At 37.7% G+C, this 21,399-nt stretch overlaps 2 protein-coding genes across 2 annotated transcripts in view; both read left to right on the forward strand.

The window, feature by feature from the left end:
• The window catches only part of LOC128679989 (non-canonical poly(A) RNA polymerase protein Trf4-1-like), a 29,198-nt gene extending 12,479 nt beyond the window's left edge, over positions 1-16,719 (forward strand). Inside the window, exons 5-10 of the mRNA XM_053762575.1 lie at positions 829-1,116; positions 2,487-2,591; positions 3,142-3,266; positions 4,371-4,467; positions 4,906-5,056; positions 5,729-16,719. Coding sequence (XP_053618550.1) covers positions 829-1,116; positions 2,487-2,591; positions 3,142-3,266; positions 4,371-4,467; positions 4,906-5,056; positions 5,729-5,892 — 930 coding nt within the window. The 3' untranslated portion in view covers positions 5,893-16,719. The remainder of the gene's footprint in view (positions 1-828; positions 1,117-2,486; positions 2,592-3,141; positions 3,267-4,370; positions 4,468-4,905; positions 5,057-5,728) is intronic.
• Positions 16,720-17,903: 1,184 nt separating this feature from the next.
• LOC128679811 (uncharacterized) lies at positions 17,904-20,158 on the forward strand (the record flags this gene model as incomplete). Its single annotated transcript, XM_053762268.2, has 1 exon — positions 17,904-20,158. A coding segment is annotated over exon 1 (933 nt), but the record flags the coding sequence as incomplete, so codon positions are not given.
• Between the last annotated feature and the right edge of the window lie 1,241 nt (positions 20,159-21,399).

The raw sequence follows: 21,399 nt of genomic DNA on the forward strand, positions 1-21,399 counted from the left end.
TATATATGGGTTGATTATGTAATTGGAGGTAGATATTGATAAACAACAAAGTCGAATGCCTTCGATGAATCGAAAAATATGATGGCAACCATTTAGGTTGCCAAACTTCAAAAACTCTTACACGTACATAATACGACAATATATTTCAGAAAAACTTACTTTCCCAGCTTTTCTCTGTCATAACGAGGATAATACTTTGTGATTTGTTGGTTTAACTGACAACGACTACAACGCCCCCATTTATATTCTCGTCTTTTGTTCTAGTTGTTATTGCAACATAACTCTAAATTGACATCAATAGTAGACAATGAATGAAAAAAATTCACAAATATTTGTCCAGTACAAGTGATAATTTATTGTGGTGTAGTCAACCACATATGCATGTGGCTTGTGTGGCTCTATACAGAGATCTTTACGAGGCGGTAATAACAACGAATGTGCAATTAGGTAATTTGTGTAGATTGATGTGTTGGTGACTGTACATATAAAATGTGTGGACAGCTGCGCTTTCGGCCTTGGTACGGTGAAATAGTTTGCATAAAATTCGTATTAGCTTCGATTAATGATGACATTTTTTGTCGAAAAAATATGGTACAGGTTTGCCATTATGTTGTAACGCCTATAAATGTGGCAAGATTATAAAAAAATGCAAATTCTGTATTTAAATATCTATCTATCGATCCAGGATTAGAGGCGATATTCAAGGTTAGATGTGGGCAAAAAAATAAAATAAAATGAAAATCCAACAGTCCTTTTTCAGTATTGACTTCTAAAACACGCAAAAACAACAAGGATTTTTACTGAATCTACAACAATTCTCTCCCACAGGAAAAATACCCAGTGCTCTCCCGCCTCGTGATGGTTTTGAAGCAGTTCCTCCTCCAACGTGACCTCAACGAGGTCTTCACTGGCGGCATCTCCTCCTACTCCCTCATACTCATGTGCATCAGCTTCCTGCAACTGCATCCGAGGCCAGAGAGACTGCGCCAGCCACATAACCTCGGAGTACTCTTGATTGAGTTCTTCGAGCTCTACGGAAGGAAGTTTAATTACGTCAAGACGGCGATTCGGGTCAAGAACGGGGGCTCCTACGTCTCGAAGGATGATATTCAAAAGGTAATATCTGTTGTATATGATTTATTTTATAGTGATTTGCGATATTCCCGATACGATACGACATTGGAACCTTCAAGAAATAGGTCCACTAGAAAGGCCGGTAAGTGCAGTTGTTTCCGGGTTTCTTCCTCTTCGGGGCACTACCCGAATGAATATAGATTGTGTAGTTTGTATGTGAGGTTTTTTAAGTTTAGGAAAAAGCAGCAATGTATGTTGACGAAACCTCCAAACTGTTTGTTGATAGTGTATAGCCAGCATACACAAAGTTAGAGGGTAGTGAAATCAAGCAACTGCTTTCATCGCGACAAGATGCCATGGGTCGCTGCGTCATGGCTGCGACCACTACAAATGCAAAACCCTCGAAACGTCAGCTGCAAAAGTCCTAGCAACTACTTAATTAAATCGAACATTACTTTTATTATCGTCTGAGACCATAATCCTACACAATTTGTGCTATCGTTATCTGCTAATTTTTGCAATGATAGGGATATGATTCATTACTATTATATTATGTCAAATTTATACATTTATATTAATTAACTAGCTGCGTGCCGGGGTTTCAATCTCGCGGGAATATTGGGCTAATAACTACCATCACATGTTATGTGACTCAGGTATTTTATAGCTTCCAACTGTTGAAAGTATTTTGGAAATCGGTTAAGTAGTTATTATTTACTAGCTGCGCCCCGGGGCTTCGCTCTTGTGAAAAATTAAAGATAATAAATACCATGCGGTATTCCAGGTTATATTCTACTCGTGTACCAAATTTCATAACAATCCGTTCGATTTTGCATGACAGAGACATACACACATACGCGTATTCTTGTGTGTATGTATGTTTGTTGCACAAACTTTCGCATTTATAATATTAATAAGATTGTTAACTAGTTTATGAAAAGATAAACATTATACATTGTTATCGATTATGTCATATTTGTTTATGTACATAGTTGCATACGCTAGTGTATGTATATATATGTAGAGAGAGAGAGAGAGAGAGAGAGAGAGAGAGAGAGAGAGAGAGAGAGAGAGAGAAGATTGCCATGTTTTTGATGAAGTATATTATGTAGGAAATTCTTCTTGCCTATGTTGAAATGTTGAGTTCTATATAGCGACGTATACATAGATAAATAAATATGTACAAATATATAGTATATAACCGGGTTATATATGGCTGAGATAAGACTAATAGATAATTTTATAATTAGGCCACTAGAATTGCACAATATTACACTAAGGTGGAATTTTGTTCTAGTGCTCCTAAGTTTGTTCATATCTCTCGAGTCGTTATTTTAATTCAGGTTAAAAGTCATAAGATCAGACATATTTGTAACAGATTTGTAATAGTTATCAATACGTTTCTCGTACAGGAGATGAACGACGGCCACCGCCCCTCGCTGCTGTGCATTGAGGACCCGCTGACGCCGGGCAACGACATCGGCCGCTCCAGCTACGGCGCGATACAAGTCAAACAGGTGGGCTACTTAGCGGGCCCTGGGCTCTGACGCTTTGCGGCTGAGGAAGCAAGGGAACTCGCTTAGATGAGAGAGAGGTAACGCGATTATGAAGCTATTTTGTTTGGTTAATCGTGTTTTATATCTGTATTTTTTTATCGGCATACGGATCACAATCATTAATATCAATAATAGTCATATTTATGGTCCAAATTCAAGCTAATGCAAGATTGTCCAATATTTAAGATATTTAATAAGAAAAAAAAAAAAAAGAAATTTTACAGTATTAACATCTCTGGTAGAAAAATTCATAGGCTTATAAGTCCGCCGTGTACATTTCTTGTAATCAATTTTTATTTGTATATTTAGGCACATCCACGACATAAACACAAAACAATCAACATATGAAGAACTTTTTCTTTACAATAATGAAAGACGTGCACAACATTCTATATCAATTTGCTATTAATAATTTTTAGGTTACATTTTAACAAATATTCTAATTTAAACGTTAATATTAAAATAAAATGTATTAGAATAAATAAAGTAAAATAACTGGGCGTGCCCCCAGGCGTTCGACTACGGTTACATCAGCCTGCAGCAAGCGGTGGGTCCGCACGCGCACGCGGCGCTGCTGCTGCGGCACAGCGTGCTGGGGAGGATCGTCAGGGTCACCGACCACGTGCTGCAGTACAGGTATCCGAACTCAGTCACAGTGTTCCACTATCCCCGAATTACAGTCAGTCAGGATTTCGATAGGACAATGATAGTGTTGCCGAGATGAGGTATTTTATGGCTGAGATGGAAACCGGGAACACACTCGTATCAGAGAGATAACATTGTATTTTAACTAATATTATAAATGCGAAAGTAAGTTTGTTACCTCTTCACGCTCCGTCTACAAAACCAATCTTCTTGACATTTTGCATACATGTAGTTTGAAGTATGGAGAAGGACATAGGGTGCCTTTCATCTCGGAAAAATAACTGTTTCCGTGATAAATTTACGCAAACGAATCCGCTGGCAAATAGCTAGTTTTTATATACAAAATGATAAACCTGCTATAGGTCGTACGAACTCATGTTACCACTTCCTACGTACGTATTTTGTAACTCTAGTCAGACTGCACTACTTTTTCGTGTAATAAAGCAAAGATCAACATAACTATATAGTCGGCGGACGAGTACAATAAAATGAGAGGTAGGAGATTTCCACACGATCAATCGATGACGGTCAAAAGATGTCGGGGTGTAGACAGAATTTATTGACCCACTCATATCTTCTATTTCGCTCATACAAGAACGAGATGTGCGCTTTACAAATACATGAGAAGAAACAAGACAGCGCTGACATCTTTTCTCTCTCATATTGTACCAATCTATTACCACATTAGCCGGACTTGGTTGGGAAGTTGTATGGAATCTTCTATATAATTAGGTTACACTTGTCTGTCTAGTTTTCTTGATTTTTGTTGACAGCCGATCTTAATTTCTTCTCTTTCCTTTATTCATTCAGCTTCGTAATATAAGCTGTACTAAAGAGTTATCAATGGATTCGTCATATTATTATAAACTCAAGTTGTCGGACTTGACGTTCCGATTTGCGACTGCTAAGACCCACATTTGTTAATTGAGGTATTTGAGGACAAACCTGCGAAAGGAAACTGCTGAAGTTTGATGCGATTTTTGCGCTGTAAACTTAGTTCTAAGTAAATGTTTGACGTCAATAAGTGATGTATATAATTCTGAGTTGGATAAAGAATTTAGAATTTGCGATATATGTATAAAATGTGTTGTGCAGGCGGTGGGTGCGGGACACGTTCGAGCCGTACTTCTTCCCGCATCGGCGGCCTTCCAGCCGCGACCTCGACCCCGACACTGACACCGAACACGAACAGGTCTATCTCACTGTCATTCACTATGTTTCACTTTGTTTCAAACATCATTTTCCATCTTGATTTGAGTGAGAATTGTTTCCATGACCTTCAATGTAGCAGTCCGGCACGATGACCATCTAATGAGAACAAGATGAGAGCTAACAATGAGTATCCGTTAACTTCTTGTTATACATCAGATATTTGTCTTGTATTATATTTATTTATTTATGTTAATGTTTGCACGTTAGCGCTTCGCGCGCGATTTAACTGTTTACTATCGGAGTAGATAATTATATAAAAAGTTTTTTTGAAAGTAAAATTTACGAATCAAAACTCGTCGAAGAAATGTCGTTTACGACATCAGAAGGCCTACCACGAAACAACACGTGGCACATTACCGACTCTATTTCCCACATCGTGTAAAAGAAGGAGAGTAGTCTAGCCGCCGCGTGCCCCCAGGAGTGGTCGGACAGCTCAGCGCCGCGCACGTCGCCGCCGCCGCTGTCCGCGCTGCAGTGCTCCTCGCCCACGCCGCGACGCGTGTCCGCGCACCAGAGCCTCATCATACACCACATTACTAGCAACTCCGACTTCAACAACATACCCTCAGGTGACTGTCGGCCACTGCTCATCTATACGAACTTCCGAATACTCAATCAAATCATTTATTCAGAAATTAGGCTAATTAATCGAAGTACTTTTGGTTCAAATTAAAGTAAAATATTAACCACGAAAGTTATTTAGTAAAAAGTTTAATTTATATAAACGCTTGTTAACTTATTGTTTACAAATAAGGAGGCTAACACGAGTTAGCCGCTGAGGGCTGATGTGCCAGAAAGTTGATTTCGCTTCAAAATTTTGATTGATAACTAAACCTTCGCTGGTGTTAGCCCACATTAAAAAGGAACATAAATGGGAGTGGCCTTTCTACGGGGATTCCTAAGATTTTTTTCACGCAAATAGACCTTTTATTGGACCTATGTCCTCGTGCAAGCTACAAAGAACCGAGCCATGACGCGCGAATTACAGATGCAATGTAAAAAATAAATAATAATAAAAATATTATTCAAGACAACTCACTGAATGTCCTACAATGGGTTTTAATAAATAACTCAAAAACGATGTTTACCTACTGAAACATTACGACAAACTTACTAGTTTTTAATATTCTATATTCATGAAGTAGCAGCTATCAAAAAAGTGTTTTTACTATACAAAATAATTGTAATCTCTCTCCTCCACTGTAAAAACAAACGTTTCTAACAAAATAACACATTTACAGGCGTAATCCAACGCTACGGCGGCAACAACCAATCGGACAAGCGCACGCCTCGCAACGGCAACGGGAACAGCAACGGCAACGGGAAGCAGCGACGATACTCGCCCCCGCGCAGGACGTCAGACTCGCGGCACAAGAAGCGCAGGCAATACGCGCAGCCGCGATGATAACGTGCCGCGTAACACTATACATACGTTATATAACGAGTTATTAACGACATAACGTTATTAACAAAATAACGTTTAACGTAACGTTGCCGGTGTAGTGGTTGAATAGACGATTTCGTTCGAAATAACTAGTTATTACGTAATGTGCAGCTGTGATGGGTCGATATTTCAATAGACGTTTTTGTTATGATAGCGTTACACGTAGACATTTTCGTTGCTAACGTAAAGTTATCGTTTGAAGATATAATTATTATAAGTCTATGCTGACTCTGTGTATTCGTATTTGCAGACAATCGTCTTACATTGCCTAGTTTCGTATATTTTCAATGCATAGCTCACTTTAAAACTAAGCAGTGTAGGTCGATTGCGAACATTTAATTGGCATGAAAATCAGCATTTTATCTGTAACGTAGCACAGCCTCATAGCTGTAACTAACTTTATTTTACAACTTGTATAAGATAGTGCCTCTATCTGTCAATATTGTAAATTTTGCAGACATAATAACATAACAAAAGTAACGTTATTTTTATAACTATTACGTTAACTGTTTACATTATATGAAATTGCGTCGCTGAAGGTTTGATGCTATCGCTCGACCCGTTGCTCTACAAGTTGGTAGACTGGTTGCGATCGATACAGGGTTGGTTGTGAGGGGTGGTTTCGAGGTTGGATTTCAGCAAGTAAGAGTGTGTGGTCGAGGGACGCCTGGCGCCGGCCTCGGGTCCGTGGCATGGCTTCACACAATTCTTATGACGTCTTCGTCGTCTTTTGTTTTGACGTCCGTCGACGGATTTCTACGCACGTCCACGTCGAACCCTATTGAAAGTAACGTAACAATGTAGTGGCGACGCGTTACGTCGACGCAACGGAGCATTGGTCTGTGCCCTTAGTTCCGAACGTCTTGCAGAGTGATAACTTGTTGTACCCGGGATCGGCTCCCGACAAGGGAACTCCTCAATGGTTTCCTGCACGGACATGAGATTTTTTGTGCTTGAAGAGAGAATTCTCACTATTTATGAATATCAGTCATGCCATTAGGACCCCATTGAGGCTTTTGCTCAGGGTTGTCGATTAAAACATGTTAGGAAGTGTGGAATGGGTCAATGCCGGGCCGCCTTCCCCGGATTGAACCCATCTCCACAAGTAAATAAGAAATTAACAACTGACGAAGTGGGAAATCTATTTGCAGATATAACGCGTCCAGTAGATATCACTTAGAGTGAGTTGCACCAGTCAACTTTGATGTTAAATTTGCCCTGCGCGACGGGCGACGGCCCCGATTAGATAAAGTTGCGTAATTTGCGTTGATGTGCGCAGGTTAACTTTAACGTCAAAATTGACTGGCGCAACGCACCCTTAGTCCACAATCTCGGGAATAGGGAAATAATCTTTTAGAGCTCCATAAGGACTATTCATTCCTAGAAGTATCCAATGCTCGAAAACATATTTTTAAATATCGTAAAAAGTTCGCAATTTGTGATTTATATGTTTTCTAAAGCTACCTGTGTTCTAGGATTTTACTCCCGCGGGATTTCGGGACAATAAGTGCCCAATATTACAAGTTTTACATCCCCCTGTCACTAATTATTAAATTCAGCAAACTTCCCGTATGTAGTAAGGGCCACTTGCAGCAAAATTACAAATTTCTCGATTTCTATTAAAAGTAGCATCAGTGCTAATCTTAACTTGCACCTGAAACGATTGTCTTGCACACGTGATTGTCGGGCTAGATTATGTTAAATCAAGATTTATATGTCATTCGGTCGCCATTCATTCTTTTTGTTCCGTTTTCAATAGATATTGTTGTTGTCTTGCTTTCTCAACATCTCAGTCTCCCTCTGCCTGTCATGTCATATGTCAAAATCTCTAGTTAAAATGTTGAAGAGGTCAAAACACATAATTTTAGCAATAAAATATATAAATTTAGTAAATAAACTCACCTAGAACCTCTAATAATATATTAAGCTATAAATATCTAAAAAAATTGCTCATCAAGTATAAATATGTCTTTAAATAAAATTATAATTGCTAAATAGTAAATATAATTTTATTTTCACTGAAAAATTAAGATCTCGATTTAGCGACTTTAAACCGGCCTCGAAGTCAGATTAATTTTGACGTTTATTTGAATCGAGAAACAAGCTACATCGGTTATATTATATGCAAGATGCTAAACGCTTTTTAAGCTTAATTGGCGTATTTTTTTATTTAAATCGAGATTTAACTACGTGCTGCAAATTGGGACTAAGAAATCTAAATATCGTCACTTATACTTTTACGTATATACTTAACAAATTACAATATTAGTAGGTACAACATTACAAATTCCACGAACATCTTCAGTTGGACTCTTTCCACTGGCCGTGTTATACAAAGTCATATCTGGAAGGATTATAGGACACACTAACAATTTTTAAAGATATATTGTTTTAGATCAAATCTTGTCTTTTGTTTGAAAAAGTCTACTGTTATTTCAGCTACATCAACTCGCGCATCATCCTAACCCTGCAAGAAGACGTTTTTTGAAAAGTGAGCTTTATAACGTCCCCTGTAGACATAGTTTGGTTTGACAACGTATTAGCCGAATACTCGCTGTCGGTTCTCGTCTTGTCAATGTAAAGTATGCCTGTAGAGGACGCCTTAAAGCTCACTTTTCAATGAAAGCTATCGTGCCAGGTGAGAGCGCAGGGCGGTAGAAGTGTGCTATTACTTTTAATGTCGATAATCTACTCTAATTAACTAGATCGTCCCACTGAAATATATATACGCGTATGTGTAAATGTAAACTAAGTCCGCGCCACGAAAAAGTCTACAGCTCTACAGTCGCTGACAACAACGTGGGCGATCTGTTATTGACAGCTCAGCCACATGATATTTTTCGTATCGTGAACTCTACGTAGGTTTCCCTACGCCTTTACCGGAAAATAAGTCACGCAGGAAAATTATCCTTACCAGTCGTGACACTGACAACACTATGTCAATTTTAAATGACAAGGCTGTATAATTTGCCGGTTTTGTTTCGCATGTCAAGACGAATTTGTTGAACAAATAAGCAACAAATAACATAAGTCCACAAGCGCATTGCTGCACTAAACGGACCGCGCACATGCTTTGCATTTTGCAAATAAATTGTCACAGACATTACCATTTTTTTAGTAATTACAAATTATTTACTCGTTTTGTCTAAACGCTGGCACACGAACATGACATGCCTTTTTTGAAATATATTTGTTTCATAATCAATACTTATCTAAACACGTAATATTAAATCATAAATTAATTGTATAATTTATGATTTATAAAATAATTAAGTTGTAATGTCCAGACATATAGATTTTTAAAGTGCATATTTCAATAAAGAAGCTTGTTGAGGCAGTTAACCTTTTTTGAACATCGAATCGTGCTATTACATAATACTTATATAAAAATACGATTTTAAAAAAGCTGGCAACCTAAGAAATAAATAAAAAATACATTCGTAATGTCTTCATTTATCGAGATATCAATATCCTGGGCTTTAACTATCTTTTACTCATATTACATAAGCTTGGGTGCTCTCGATTCTGTTGCACAGCTGATTTTATTGAATTGGACATTCGACAATTTGTTTAGTTTGTTACTCCACTACTGAAAGAAGGTAACTTAATCCGTTTCTAAATTTAAAATTCCTAGTTCGATCTAATTCTAACATTGCGTAATATCAACTCCAAATAAATTATTTAAAAAGCTATTAATTATAAGCCAGTCATTAATTTAATCGTTATCATTTGATTGTTTTTAGTTTTGTTTTAAATTATTTTAGTTTTGTTCTAATAGTTTAGTAGCTGTTAAAAAATTATTTAGAATTGATATTTTTTTTACTGGTAATTAATTAAAAGTAAATTTAAAACTGAATTATCAGATATCTTACACGTACATCATTATAAAGTATTGCAAGCTAAATTATCCCCTATGTCTCCCTAACTTAGGGGCGAGAACCGTAGTCATACGCATTAAGTCCTAAAAGTTGGCTGGGGACCACTAAAACCGAGACATGTGTTAATTGCGGTGAATGAGAAATATAATGTTCTCAAGCTGTAGTTTATGTATTTGTAACCTGTAACTTGGGAGTCGATTCTGCTTACGCTTGCTCATAATCATGTCTCAATGGCTCTTTCCACATCTTCTGGAATCAATATTCCAGAAGATGTGGAAAGGGCCATTAAAATCGATTTTGATTTTAAGTTAGTGGAATTGACACTCCGTTATTATGGCGAAAATATAGTATGTGGATTGTCAATATAGCAATGTCGTTAAAGTACAAAATATTCATATTTTTAATTACAAATGTTGCAGTATATAACAGCGTCTAATAATATAAATATAGGGATGTGTATTTCGAGGCCGTTATTAAAATATGCCCAGCCCAGTAGCTTTAAATTAAAAATGTAAATAGGACGACACAAAAATGTTAAAAATTGAACGCAAATACAGACATGTCAACCATGTTGGATTAATTTTGTATATGAAGTTAAATTAAATTATTTGACACATTAAAAAATCATATATTTTTGAAATCCGAGTCTAATTGGTGAAATATGCATTTAGTATAAGACTGTTGCCCGGCTGATTCTCTCGTGTATAAAATATGTTACAATATAGAAGTTCATCACGTCACAGGCATGTATTCCAATATCTTCGACGCAGTCAAATGTCTTGTATTTACTCATAATTTGATATTTTGATTACGTTTATTGCTTCGACATATAGTTTGTAAATAATATATGATAGTTCTTGCGACCACCGCCAGATGTCAGCGCCGAGACCGTCTGTAAAAATGCTCGTAAGACTATTATGTAGCGTGCAATTTGAGCATAAACAAGTTAAATTGTCTTAAGGCTGATTTACATAAAGTGAGCGTATTGTTTAAGTCTGTCACACATAGCGCAGTCCACTCGTTCGCTTAGTTAGACTTTGACTTAGCTTGATATGCTTCACTTTATTTATATGAACAATTGATGCAGACCAAGATCACAAGTCCCGTGCGCACTCTGGTACTGGTGGTAATAACCTCTGAATACCTATGATAACTTCGGTTTGGAGGAATCGATACTAAATCCGTATTTCTTAAAATATTGTCGCACGTTCGGAAGTATGAATAATACCTATGTCATGAGTTTCATGAATTGTAGATCTCTCGAAAGCTGTATATTATATTTATTTGTATAGTTTTTGTAACTTAAGATTCTTAGTTTAGGTGTTTTTACCATTTAGTAAAAAAAGAAATAAAAAAAAATATATAGACTTGTTTTTTTGTATATTAACGTATATTAGTTATTTTTTCACTGCCTTACTGGCAACACTGGCTCGTAACTACTAAATCTAATATTAATTCTAGAAAATGTGTTGTACTGTATATATGATATGCTTAGTGAAAAATGTAAAGAAATAGTTGTATAAGATGAGCAGCGTGTCAACTTGACTCCGAATTCATTGGACATTATTATTTTACAAATAAAAAACGGATTAAAAATATTTTTTTTTAATCGCGACAAAAAATGCATTATGTATGAATGACGGGAAAAGGGAAAGATGGTAAAATAATATAATTATTAAAATGTTTAAACTTAGATTACAAACTACTAGAACACGTCAAATGGCCGTCACGATTTGTTTGTAAACTAAAGTCTGATTTCAAGCAGCCGGAACATAACCGGTTATAACAGAAATCTAACATTCGTAAAATACTATCAGTCTGTCCCGGCTTTACTATAAATTATCCACCTAAAAATGACGCTTGTAGAATCTGGCATTCCCAGTCTTTGAAATGGACTTTAGTAAATGTCTATATGAAAATTATATATTTATGAAAACGCTCGAAAATTAACAGTAGTGTTTTGTTGACATTACAGGCGTCAGTTTAGAGTTCTTAGTTTGGGTCGTTGAGTGTGGTCCATTTATGAGAAACGCGTGTATTGATCGTTACATTGTCAACAGAACATTTCACTGTTCATAATTTACTATTTTCACGGAGTTGCGTTGACATGTGCCAATAAAATAAAGGTATCATACGCTTCCTCCAGTGACTTATACATGTAATTTTTGTACATCATATAGTATATATACTATGGCGAGTTTGCCTTCTCCAAAACTGATATCTGTATTCCGTAATATGGAAGTAACTCGTATATTCTAAAATCATTTTAAGTTAGCTTTTAGATCTTCTGTCTCTGTCGGTATTGAGGGCTTCCGAGTCCTATGCGGCTTATCAACTCGTCTAGACATCACAATCCTTTACACTTGTATCGTCTTATTGTGCTAAATGTTAAAACTAGACAGAGGTAGCATAAGAGGGACTTAAAGCTTATGATATTCGTGTAAGGTCCATTGAAGCTAGCTAGATTCAACTTGTAAAAATGTGGTCTACATATATGCTTTAAAGCTACCCGCAATCGCCGCTTCCCGAAGAGCAATATAACAAGCGTTATATGCGGGCTGTATTACACGTAGAAATGAATAAAAAATCAATAATAAAAAATAAAAATATGTTTATTTATGTACTCCAAAACAAAATTTTGAAAAATTTATCGATTTTATTTATATTGCAAATCATTTTGATGTTTATTTTCTTTAATATAAAATTTTCGCGTTGCGCTATCTACTACACTAACTACTTACGAGTACTTCTATAATTATAAATGCAAAAGTCTGTCACGCTTTCACTGCTACACCGCTGGACCGATTTTGATAAAATTTGGAGTTGAACGATGATAGCTGAAATACATGAGAAGTTTTCCATACTTTAAGTATGAAATTTTTATGATAGAGGTTGTCTACTAAAAAGGAGATTAGCATTTTCATCATGTTATGCGTTAAAAATATTCTTGAAAATAAATATTTCCATAACAAGCAATAACAAGCGAATCATTTTTCATGCCACCCGTAGCTGTCGTGGTGGAAAAGTGAACGTAGGTGTGGGCTTTGTTTATGGTAGCACGCGCGAGGCACAAGCGGAAGCGGGGCGGGAAATTATTTACGGAAATTCTATTTCAGTAAACTAACATAAGATTGTTGAGAATATTACATTAGTTTATGTAAATAGTTTGAATTTTCTTAAATAATTGAGACAACAATTTCCATAAATTAACATCGTCGTTTATGTTGTTTACGATCACATTGTTCTTCGATTGTTTTTATTATCTCCAGATTCGAAGTGATCACAAATCCAAAGTTTTACTTTATATGTAAAAATATAATATTGCATTAAAAATGATGGCTAAAATCAATGCATATATCTTACAAACAGACCATTGCAGCATTTGCAGCTAATTTACAACATATAGAGACGCCATCAATGTGACCGCAACCTTACCTCCCCGCCTCAGTGATCCGTCACCGTCGCGGGCTGTAATTATAACAAGTGGTGGCGTCCGTGTTGCTTGATGGTAAACCTTCAAATAGGTGACGAGCTCTGCTACACGGGTCGAAAGGTCCCAGGTTGTAATTAATGTCATCATTATTTACTTATTTATTCTTAATTTGACAGAGAAATAATAACAGTAAACATTACTATGTCTCATCTTTACTTGTTCCCATTCGGTTGTATTGGGGGTTGTGATAGTGCGACGTCCGGGGTCAGCGTGGAAATTAAATCTCACATTTGAAGATTCGGCAGGGGTCCGTCTGCCTGACGTTAATCTATCGGTATGCTAATGTTGCCTATCAGCTGCCAAGGCTAAGGGTCCCTTAGTCACCTCATACGACATCCATGTGGGGATATGGAGAGGTCCTATTCTAGGGCGGAACCACACTACTAAATGAATGAATCCGGAAGGATAAACATTCTCACATCCAAACTTTCGCATTTCAAGTAGTTGATATTATTTCAGTAACATTAATCCTTATTTTATTACGCATAAGAATGAGAAATAAAAAAGAAATTGTAAAAAAATAATACAGCCCGCATTTGCGAGATTGGTTTGTTTGGGATACGCGTAGCGGAACTAATGAGGAAGACTCGCGTATTTGCGATTAGGAAAATGATTCACAAATACTGAGCCAGGTAGGGGAGGCTAGCCAGCCATGTGAATCATCAAATAATGTACATTATTTGGTTATGCCACATCTGTAGAAAATATATTTTCACGTTTGTATAATGCCATATTCTTAAAATGACGGAACGCCCTATTAGTAAAGTGACACGGTCGAAATTTGCATTGTACCGTTTCCAAATTAGATGCACTTTTTCGAGATGAAATCATGTGCCATTTTGAGAATATGATATGTTGCGTGTTTCATTCAAACATTTATCTAATGTTGTAATATCAACTGAAGCCCTAAAACGTTGTAATAATGTTTCAGAAACTTGATACATCAAGAAGCCCCCAATCGCGCTAATAACTTGCTTTAAAACTGAATCGCAATTGAACCTCAAAATAGTTAAATTTTTTAGCATTGGTTTACGGTTCATCCTGTCGATAAACGCGATATCGCAATCGTAAAACAAATTTGCCATACGATAGAGGTTCAACTGCGATCCAGCTGAAGCGCAACTATGGCGGAGGGTGCGTAGACTGACTACTCTCACAATTGACAAATAATATATATATTTCGGATAACTTATTTAGTTGTAAAAAGGCAGTTATATATAGCATTTACGTTCGATAGTATTCTGGAAAATTCGAACAATATGGCCGAAAAACAAAATGGCCGATTTTGCCTCAGGTTTGCTCGCCCCTTATTATGTGAAACCGTTTAGCGGCAATGTGATACAGCAATTTGACGCATTCTCCCCGGGAAATGGACTAGTGATTAATGGTTCCTTTGTATTCACGCAGCCGTTGACAGCCATACAATAAGGGCGAGATTAGTCCGCTCGGACAGTGACATCGCTCATAATACCTTTGCAATAAGAGCTATATATACCTACTAAAATAGACGAATAGTACGCTGATATTGCCTTTAATACAAGTTGTAACAAGGGCGATGATTACTTAGCAAGTTAGATAACGATACAGATTATGTCCACTACGGAACACCAATTGATACTCGCGTCGTTAATATGCCAGTGTTGTTATAGTTATAATGTAAGATGTTAATATACTGAGAAGCGCGGAGCAAAATAATATTTTCCTTGCTTTTCCTGTCACATCCAAATAATCTCTGTCTAAATTATCTTAAATTACTTTTGAATATTTGGGCGTGAATTAGAAGAACATTTTCAGAAAGCAATCTAAAAAAATAAAGGTGCTTTTTATTCATTAATTCGCGACGTAAAATTCTCTTCTTTGGTAACTTTTTAATGTTACGACCATTTGCTTTCGATTACGTGTAAGCATACAGCTATATGCTTCCGTATCGAGTTGGAAAATATCTTATGACGTTATAAGTTGATAGAATTTCGAGAAAGGTTTGTGCCGCGCCGCTCATGTGTAATTATAACAGTGCAACTAAGTAACGAATTTAGCTGTTAAGAGGGACGGTCAGTGGCGAGGCCAGACGGTTGTTGCGTTGTGTCGTAATAAATTTTAGGTTAACATTACGTCTATATGTCACTTGGTAATATTTGATTGTCGACATTGATTGCTAATATTCTTCTGTGAACCGTTCAAATCGAAACAGAAATGTCAACGACGTCATACATTTCCCGACACCATTGCAATTTTATTTTTTCAATTCTTCTTTTCTTATGTCTCCATCGGTCGCCAAAACGATGACTACAATAAAGTGGTCGCGAGTGATTGAAATAGAAAACTTTCAAAAGTCATTTTGAAGTATATATGTTTCTTGTCATATTAGTTAGCAGCGACCCCGTTACCGGGCTACATATCAATCTGTACACATTATAATGAAGTTGTCGCGAAATGCAAAATAGCGTCGTTGACAGTCCTATTATTTGAACCGCAGAATGTACTAAACATTCTGTCTATAAAGAGTAAAAAATAAATGTGGGCGCTGAGATCTTGGCTGTGACATTAATTGACGCATAAGATTATTTTGAATAAAGTGCCTAAAAGGATTGTCGCTATACTTTTCGTTCACATAATGGCGGACATGCAAGTAAAGCGTACGGGAAAGTACCTGTCATGCTGGCAGCTGCCAGGTGCCAGGCCACATTGACAATGACAATCAACTTGCATATACACAATGGCACGTGCCGGTAGTTGGCATGTGCAAACTACGGGCACGTATATTTCCGCCTTAATTTTTTGTCCTTGCCAAGTGTATAGAATATAGAAGATAAAATTATATGGGGACGCGGGAACCTCTCTCGCCCTGTTTTAAAGGCGTTGTTTGCACCATGAGAGTCGTTCAGAACAGGCGGGAAATGTCTAAGCGTTATTTTTTGATGTCACTGAAAAAATTACCATACTTATTGCCGCCGTTCGAATCTGAAGTCTGATTTTCCGGGGGCTGTGTTACCATTGCGTAAGGTACAAAGTTTTTGTACAATTTGTATATGATGCAAATAGAGATTTTCAGTTCATTTTCGCTTGTTCTGCGACACGACTAGGGAAGCAGGCTAAGGTAATATTCGGACATTAAAAATATGCATTTAATAAGTTTAATTGAGAGATAACCAACTCGCCGCGCCATCAACCGTTCCCTATGTTTTTATGTATATCAGTGTACCGAATGTGAAATATCGTGTTGTTAGCTGTTGTACATACAAAGCTAAGTTGTGTACATAACGCGCATGTACATAACTAGTCTGTAAATAGTCGAGATATATATTTAATATTAATATAAATTTGATTTAAAGAAAGTTTTAAAATAAAATAAACTGATGAAAAAACACAAAAAAAGGAAATAAAGACATGCAGTGAGCCTGAAATAGGAAAAGCGAATACTGTCTTTTATTTAAACCTTCCCTAATTATTAACCACCTTTCGTAATATTCATCCGTCGATAATCGAAAACGTACAGTATCATGTGTTAGACATTTCGAAAGCCAAGCTAATTTTGATGGCCTCGTTTAGCATTATAGCGGGTTTTTCTATTAAATATAAATGATAAAAAGCAAAAACGTTTCAGTAGGGCTTTCCGGGTTCCTTTATAGCTTTCAGAACGTCAAATAAACCGAACAAAAGAACCTTGAATTGAGCCATTATCCGGCTCGAAGGACCATTTTGTGGAAAATTCAAAGCCTGTTGTTGGCTTGCAAACAATGGTTCAAAATACTGGATTTATAACAACAGGTAACTCGCCATGTTGCTTGTTCCAAAATTACTATTTAGAGTAAGTGAGCTAGGTCTCTTCTTTGGATTCAGTTTTTTCTTGCAAGGTACTTACGAAGTCCTATCAAAAACCTGTGGATCACGAGTGAGAAAGTGAAGGGACTGGGTGATAGTATTCACACCGGTAATCAAAGGTGGTGGCCGTGTCAGAACGGGACACCACCAGTATATCCTATCTCATCTGATAATAGTTTTCTGATCAGCCTTAAAGTAGCCTTTTGTGCTACTGTGGCACATACACATGTTTAGTTTTAAATTTATTTTATTATAATTTTTGTATAACGTGTGTTACTAGAGTGAATATTTTTTTATCTATCTAGCTGCTAGATCAAGCAAAAGCAGCTGAACTTTAGTAATAACTTAGATATCATCTGCTATTTTTTTACTGTATTGGGAACGTGCAGCATATACCTAGTAATACCCGTTCTTTTTCAACTTTACCCATGCTGAACTCTGATAACACAGTTGTGCATTAACCGACAATTGCGGGCATGTTCGATGTAAAACTTTAACATCGATCCGGAAGGGTCCGTTAGATAAACTGAGGACAAAGGTGCTCATACATTACGTTCCATGGCTACCCTAATAGGAACAACAACATTCGCGCGGTAAACCTACATGATTACGGGGCGTAGTTCCACTTTACAGTCGACAAAAACCCCCCATTCGTTTTGTGCGAACATTGGACGATGGTTTTTGCAGTATTTAGTGTACCTACAACATCGAGATATAATGTACATATACATACATACAGTATCACGCTTTATCTTTTGCTTTTTATCACGCTTTATCAGTCTGCGCGGTGCGCGCGTTGTGTGAGTGCGTGCTTTGCGTGCATTATTTTTGTGACAATGTCGAAATTGTTAAAGTGTTCGTCGTGTAACATTGTGATAAACGAAGTGTTAGCTTTTATATCAAATAAAATTGAAGTGATGGACGAAGAAAGTCTTGGTCGTCTATGTGTTACCGGTTTTTCGGAAAATGATATAAAGCTTGCTAAGGATCTATTATTTGAGTCCATATCAACGGCAAAAAGAAAAAAGATAAGAAAGAGGCAGGGAAAAGCTCTTAGAGATATCGACGACATTATTTGTGTTCTCAAAGAATTACGTCCTGAAGAAATACCCGTTTTTGTCGCCAGAGAGTTGCACAAATTGCCACCAGTGACATTTGACCATGTCGATGTAACTCGGTTATTAAAAGACAACTTAAAGATGCGCTATGATATAGACTATTTAAAAGAGGAGTGTGTCTCCAAAAGGCAATTGGAGGAGCTAAAATTGGAGATTGAGAATTTGAAAAAAGCTTCCATTGTTAACAACTTTCAAAGTAAAGTAAACTATAAGCGAGGGGCGTGCTTAGTGGACAGTTTTGAATATGATAGTGGCCCCATGGGATTGCCTCCAGCACATATTGAACAAGACATATCAATAAATCATCATCTTTCGTCAAAAAATGTCTGCAGGTACCGCCCAATAATTGAAGGTAGTGTAGAATCACTTACACCAACGCAAACTATGAACGTATCTAAGAGCGATGTCGACGCCGGATCAGCTGACAAACCGGTAGCGGACCGTGATACTTGCGATGCATTGATGACTCATGACGTCTGCTTATCGCCCGAGCCTGCTCCGCCGCGACACACTGCCGGCCCGAACCAGACCGATCTATGCGAAATAAAAACACTGACATCGTCAGAACTTCTACCGGAGGGTGAGTCGACGTCAGAAGAGGGGAAGTGGATACCGGTGCAAAACAGAAAGCGTAATCGATTTGCAGCAAAAAGAGGAAGTGCAGTGGTTGGCGATAGCACCAACTTTAAGGCCGCCGCTACTAAGGTTGCTATTTATATTTACAACGTTTCGAAGGCAACGACAGTGAGTGACATTGCTAACTATGTACATAAAAAAGTAAACATTCCTGTTACGCTAGTAAAAGTGAATATGAAAGTATTGAAGGATTATGATGCCTATAAAGTATTCGTTCCCAAACAAAATATTGATTTGTTTTTGAAAAATGATTTTTGGCCAGAGGGAATTGCATTCCGACGTTTTATCGACTTTGGTGGAACAAACGGAGGCTTACCCGGATTATCGAGTAAAAATACACATAAATAATGTCAGTTACAACAACAACTAAAATGATTAGTTTTAACTGCAAAAACGTAGTGCGATCAGTGGATTGTGTGAGATCCTTGTGTCAGAAGGCCGACATAGTTGCGCTTCAAGAGACGTGGCTACTACCGCATGATATCCAGTTTCTGGGCAGCATAGACGACAACTTCGCGTTTACAGGCAATTCTGCCGTGGACACATCCGCTGGAGTGCTGAGAGGTCGACCGTATGGGGGAGTTGCGTTGTTGTGGCGGAAAGCGGTATTCCCGTGTGTATCAGTGCTAACATGCAGAAGTGTGCGTCTCGCGGCTATTAAAATAACACAGGGTGAGCGTTCGTTTTTGGTTATAACAGTGTACATGCCAACCGATTGCAAAGAAAATTTAGTTGAGTTTACGGAGTGCATGAGTGAAATCTACGCTATTGTTGAAAGTAATGATGTGGAAACAGTGTTCATTCTGGGCGACTTCAACGCACATCCCGGTGAGCAATTTTCCTTAGAACTATTGAATTTTTGTACTGAACAGTATTGGTCGTGCATTGACATGGACTTATTACCAAGCGATACCTATACTTTTGTTAGTGACGTGTATGGGTGTTTGAGGTGGCTAGACCACTGCGTAGTGACTGCTGCGGCCCGTGCAACCGTATTGAATGTGTCAGTAGTCCATGGTGTGTATTGGTCTGATCACATCCCAATGTCAATTGAGTGTAATATTAATGCTATCAAGCCTAAAATATTGTTATCAAATACTCCGCAGAATACAGTACGTTGGGGGGAAAGGGATACGTGTCAGATAGATAAATATCATGAATTTTGTCATTCCAAGCTTAAAGAAATTCATTTTCCGTCCGAATTTATGGAATGTGCTGATAAATTGTGTCCTGATCGAAATCATAAATTATTAATTGACGAATTGTACAACAATATCGTCTGTCAGTGGCGCTCATAGGGAGGCTCGGTATTGGTATAAAACTTGGTTAACTTATGGTAAACCTGGCACAGGTTATATTTATTCAAAAATGTGTGAATCAAGAAAATCATTCAGGTCTAAACTAAAGTACTGTCAAGATAATGAAAAACAGATAAAACTTAATATAATTGCTCAAAATCATAGTAAAAAACAGTTTGGGAAATTCTGGAAAAACACTAACAGACTCAACCCTACACCGAGTCTCCCTGTGAGCGTGGCGGGTGTAACGGACCCACGTGATATCGCAAATGTTATTCAGCGACACTTTCAGGTTCAGCCACATCTCGAACCAGTGACGAGGGTGCAAGATGCTGAGTGTAGTCATGAGACAGGTCAGATTGTGCGTTTTTCTGCGAAGGAGATATCCATTATTATTGATAAAATGGACAGAGGCAAGTCTCCTGGACATGACGGCCTCAGCATTGAGCACCTGAAGCACGCAGGAGTGCACCTTCCCAGGGTTCTGGCCTTATTGTTTAATTTATGTATTAGACATTGTCACCTGCCCGCCGATTTAATGTATACAGTTGTCGTACCTATATTGAAAAATAGAACTGGTGATGCTTCAGATCTGACGAACTATAGGCCTATCTCACTCGCCACTGTAATAGCCAAAGTACTGGACAGTCTGCTTGACAAACATTTGGGAGCGCATATTGACTTGCACGATAACCAATTTGGCTTTAGACCTGGCCTGTCTACCGAAAACGCGATCCTATGTCTCAAGCAAACTGTGCAGTTTTATACAAAGAGGAAGACACCAGTTTTTGCCTGTTTCCTGGACTACTCAAAAGCGTTTGATTCCATCGCATATGATGTACTCTGGGAAAAGATGGCTAACGACACTACGCTGCCTCGGGATGTTATATCAATATTTAAATATTGGTATAGTAACCAGAGGAATAGTGTGAGGTGGGCTGGCGTGCACTCGGACGTATATAGGTTGGAATGCGGGGTGAGGCAGGGGGGAATGAGCTCACCGAAGCTGTTCAACCTGTATATGAACCGACTGATTGGGGAGCTCAACAGCACCAACATAGGTTGTCACATAGACGGGGTGTGTATTAACAACATTGGATACGCCGACGATATGGTGCTGTTGAGCCCTTCGATCGGTGCACTGCAGAGGCTGATAAACATCTGCGAGACGTATGCGGAATCTCATGGGCTCAGATATAATGCCCGCAAAAGTGAATTTTTAA

The sequence above is a fragment of the Plodia interpunctella genome, chromosome 22 (genome assembly GCF_027563975.2).
Source record: "Plodia interpunctella isolate USDA-ARS_2022_Savannah chromosome 22, ilPloInte3.2, whole genome shotgun sequence".
Lineage (NCBI taxonomy): Eukaryota > Metazoa > Arthropoda > Insecta > Lepidoptera > Pyralidae > Plodia > Plodia interpunctella.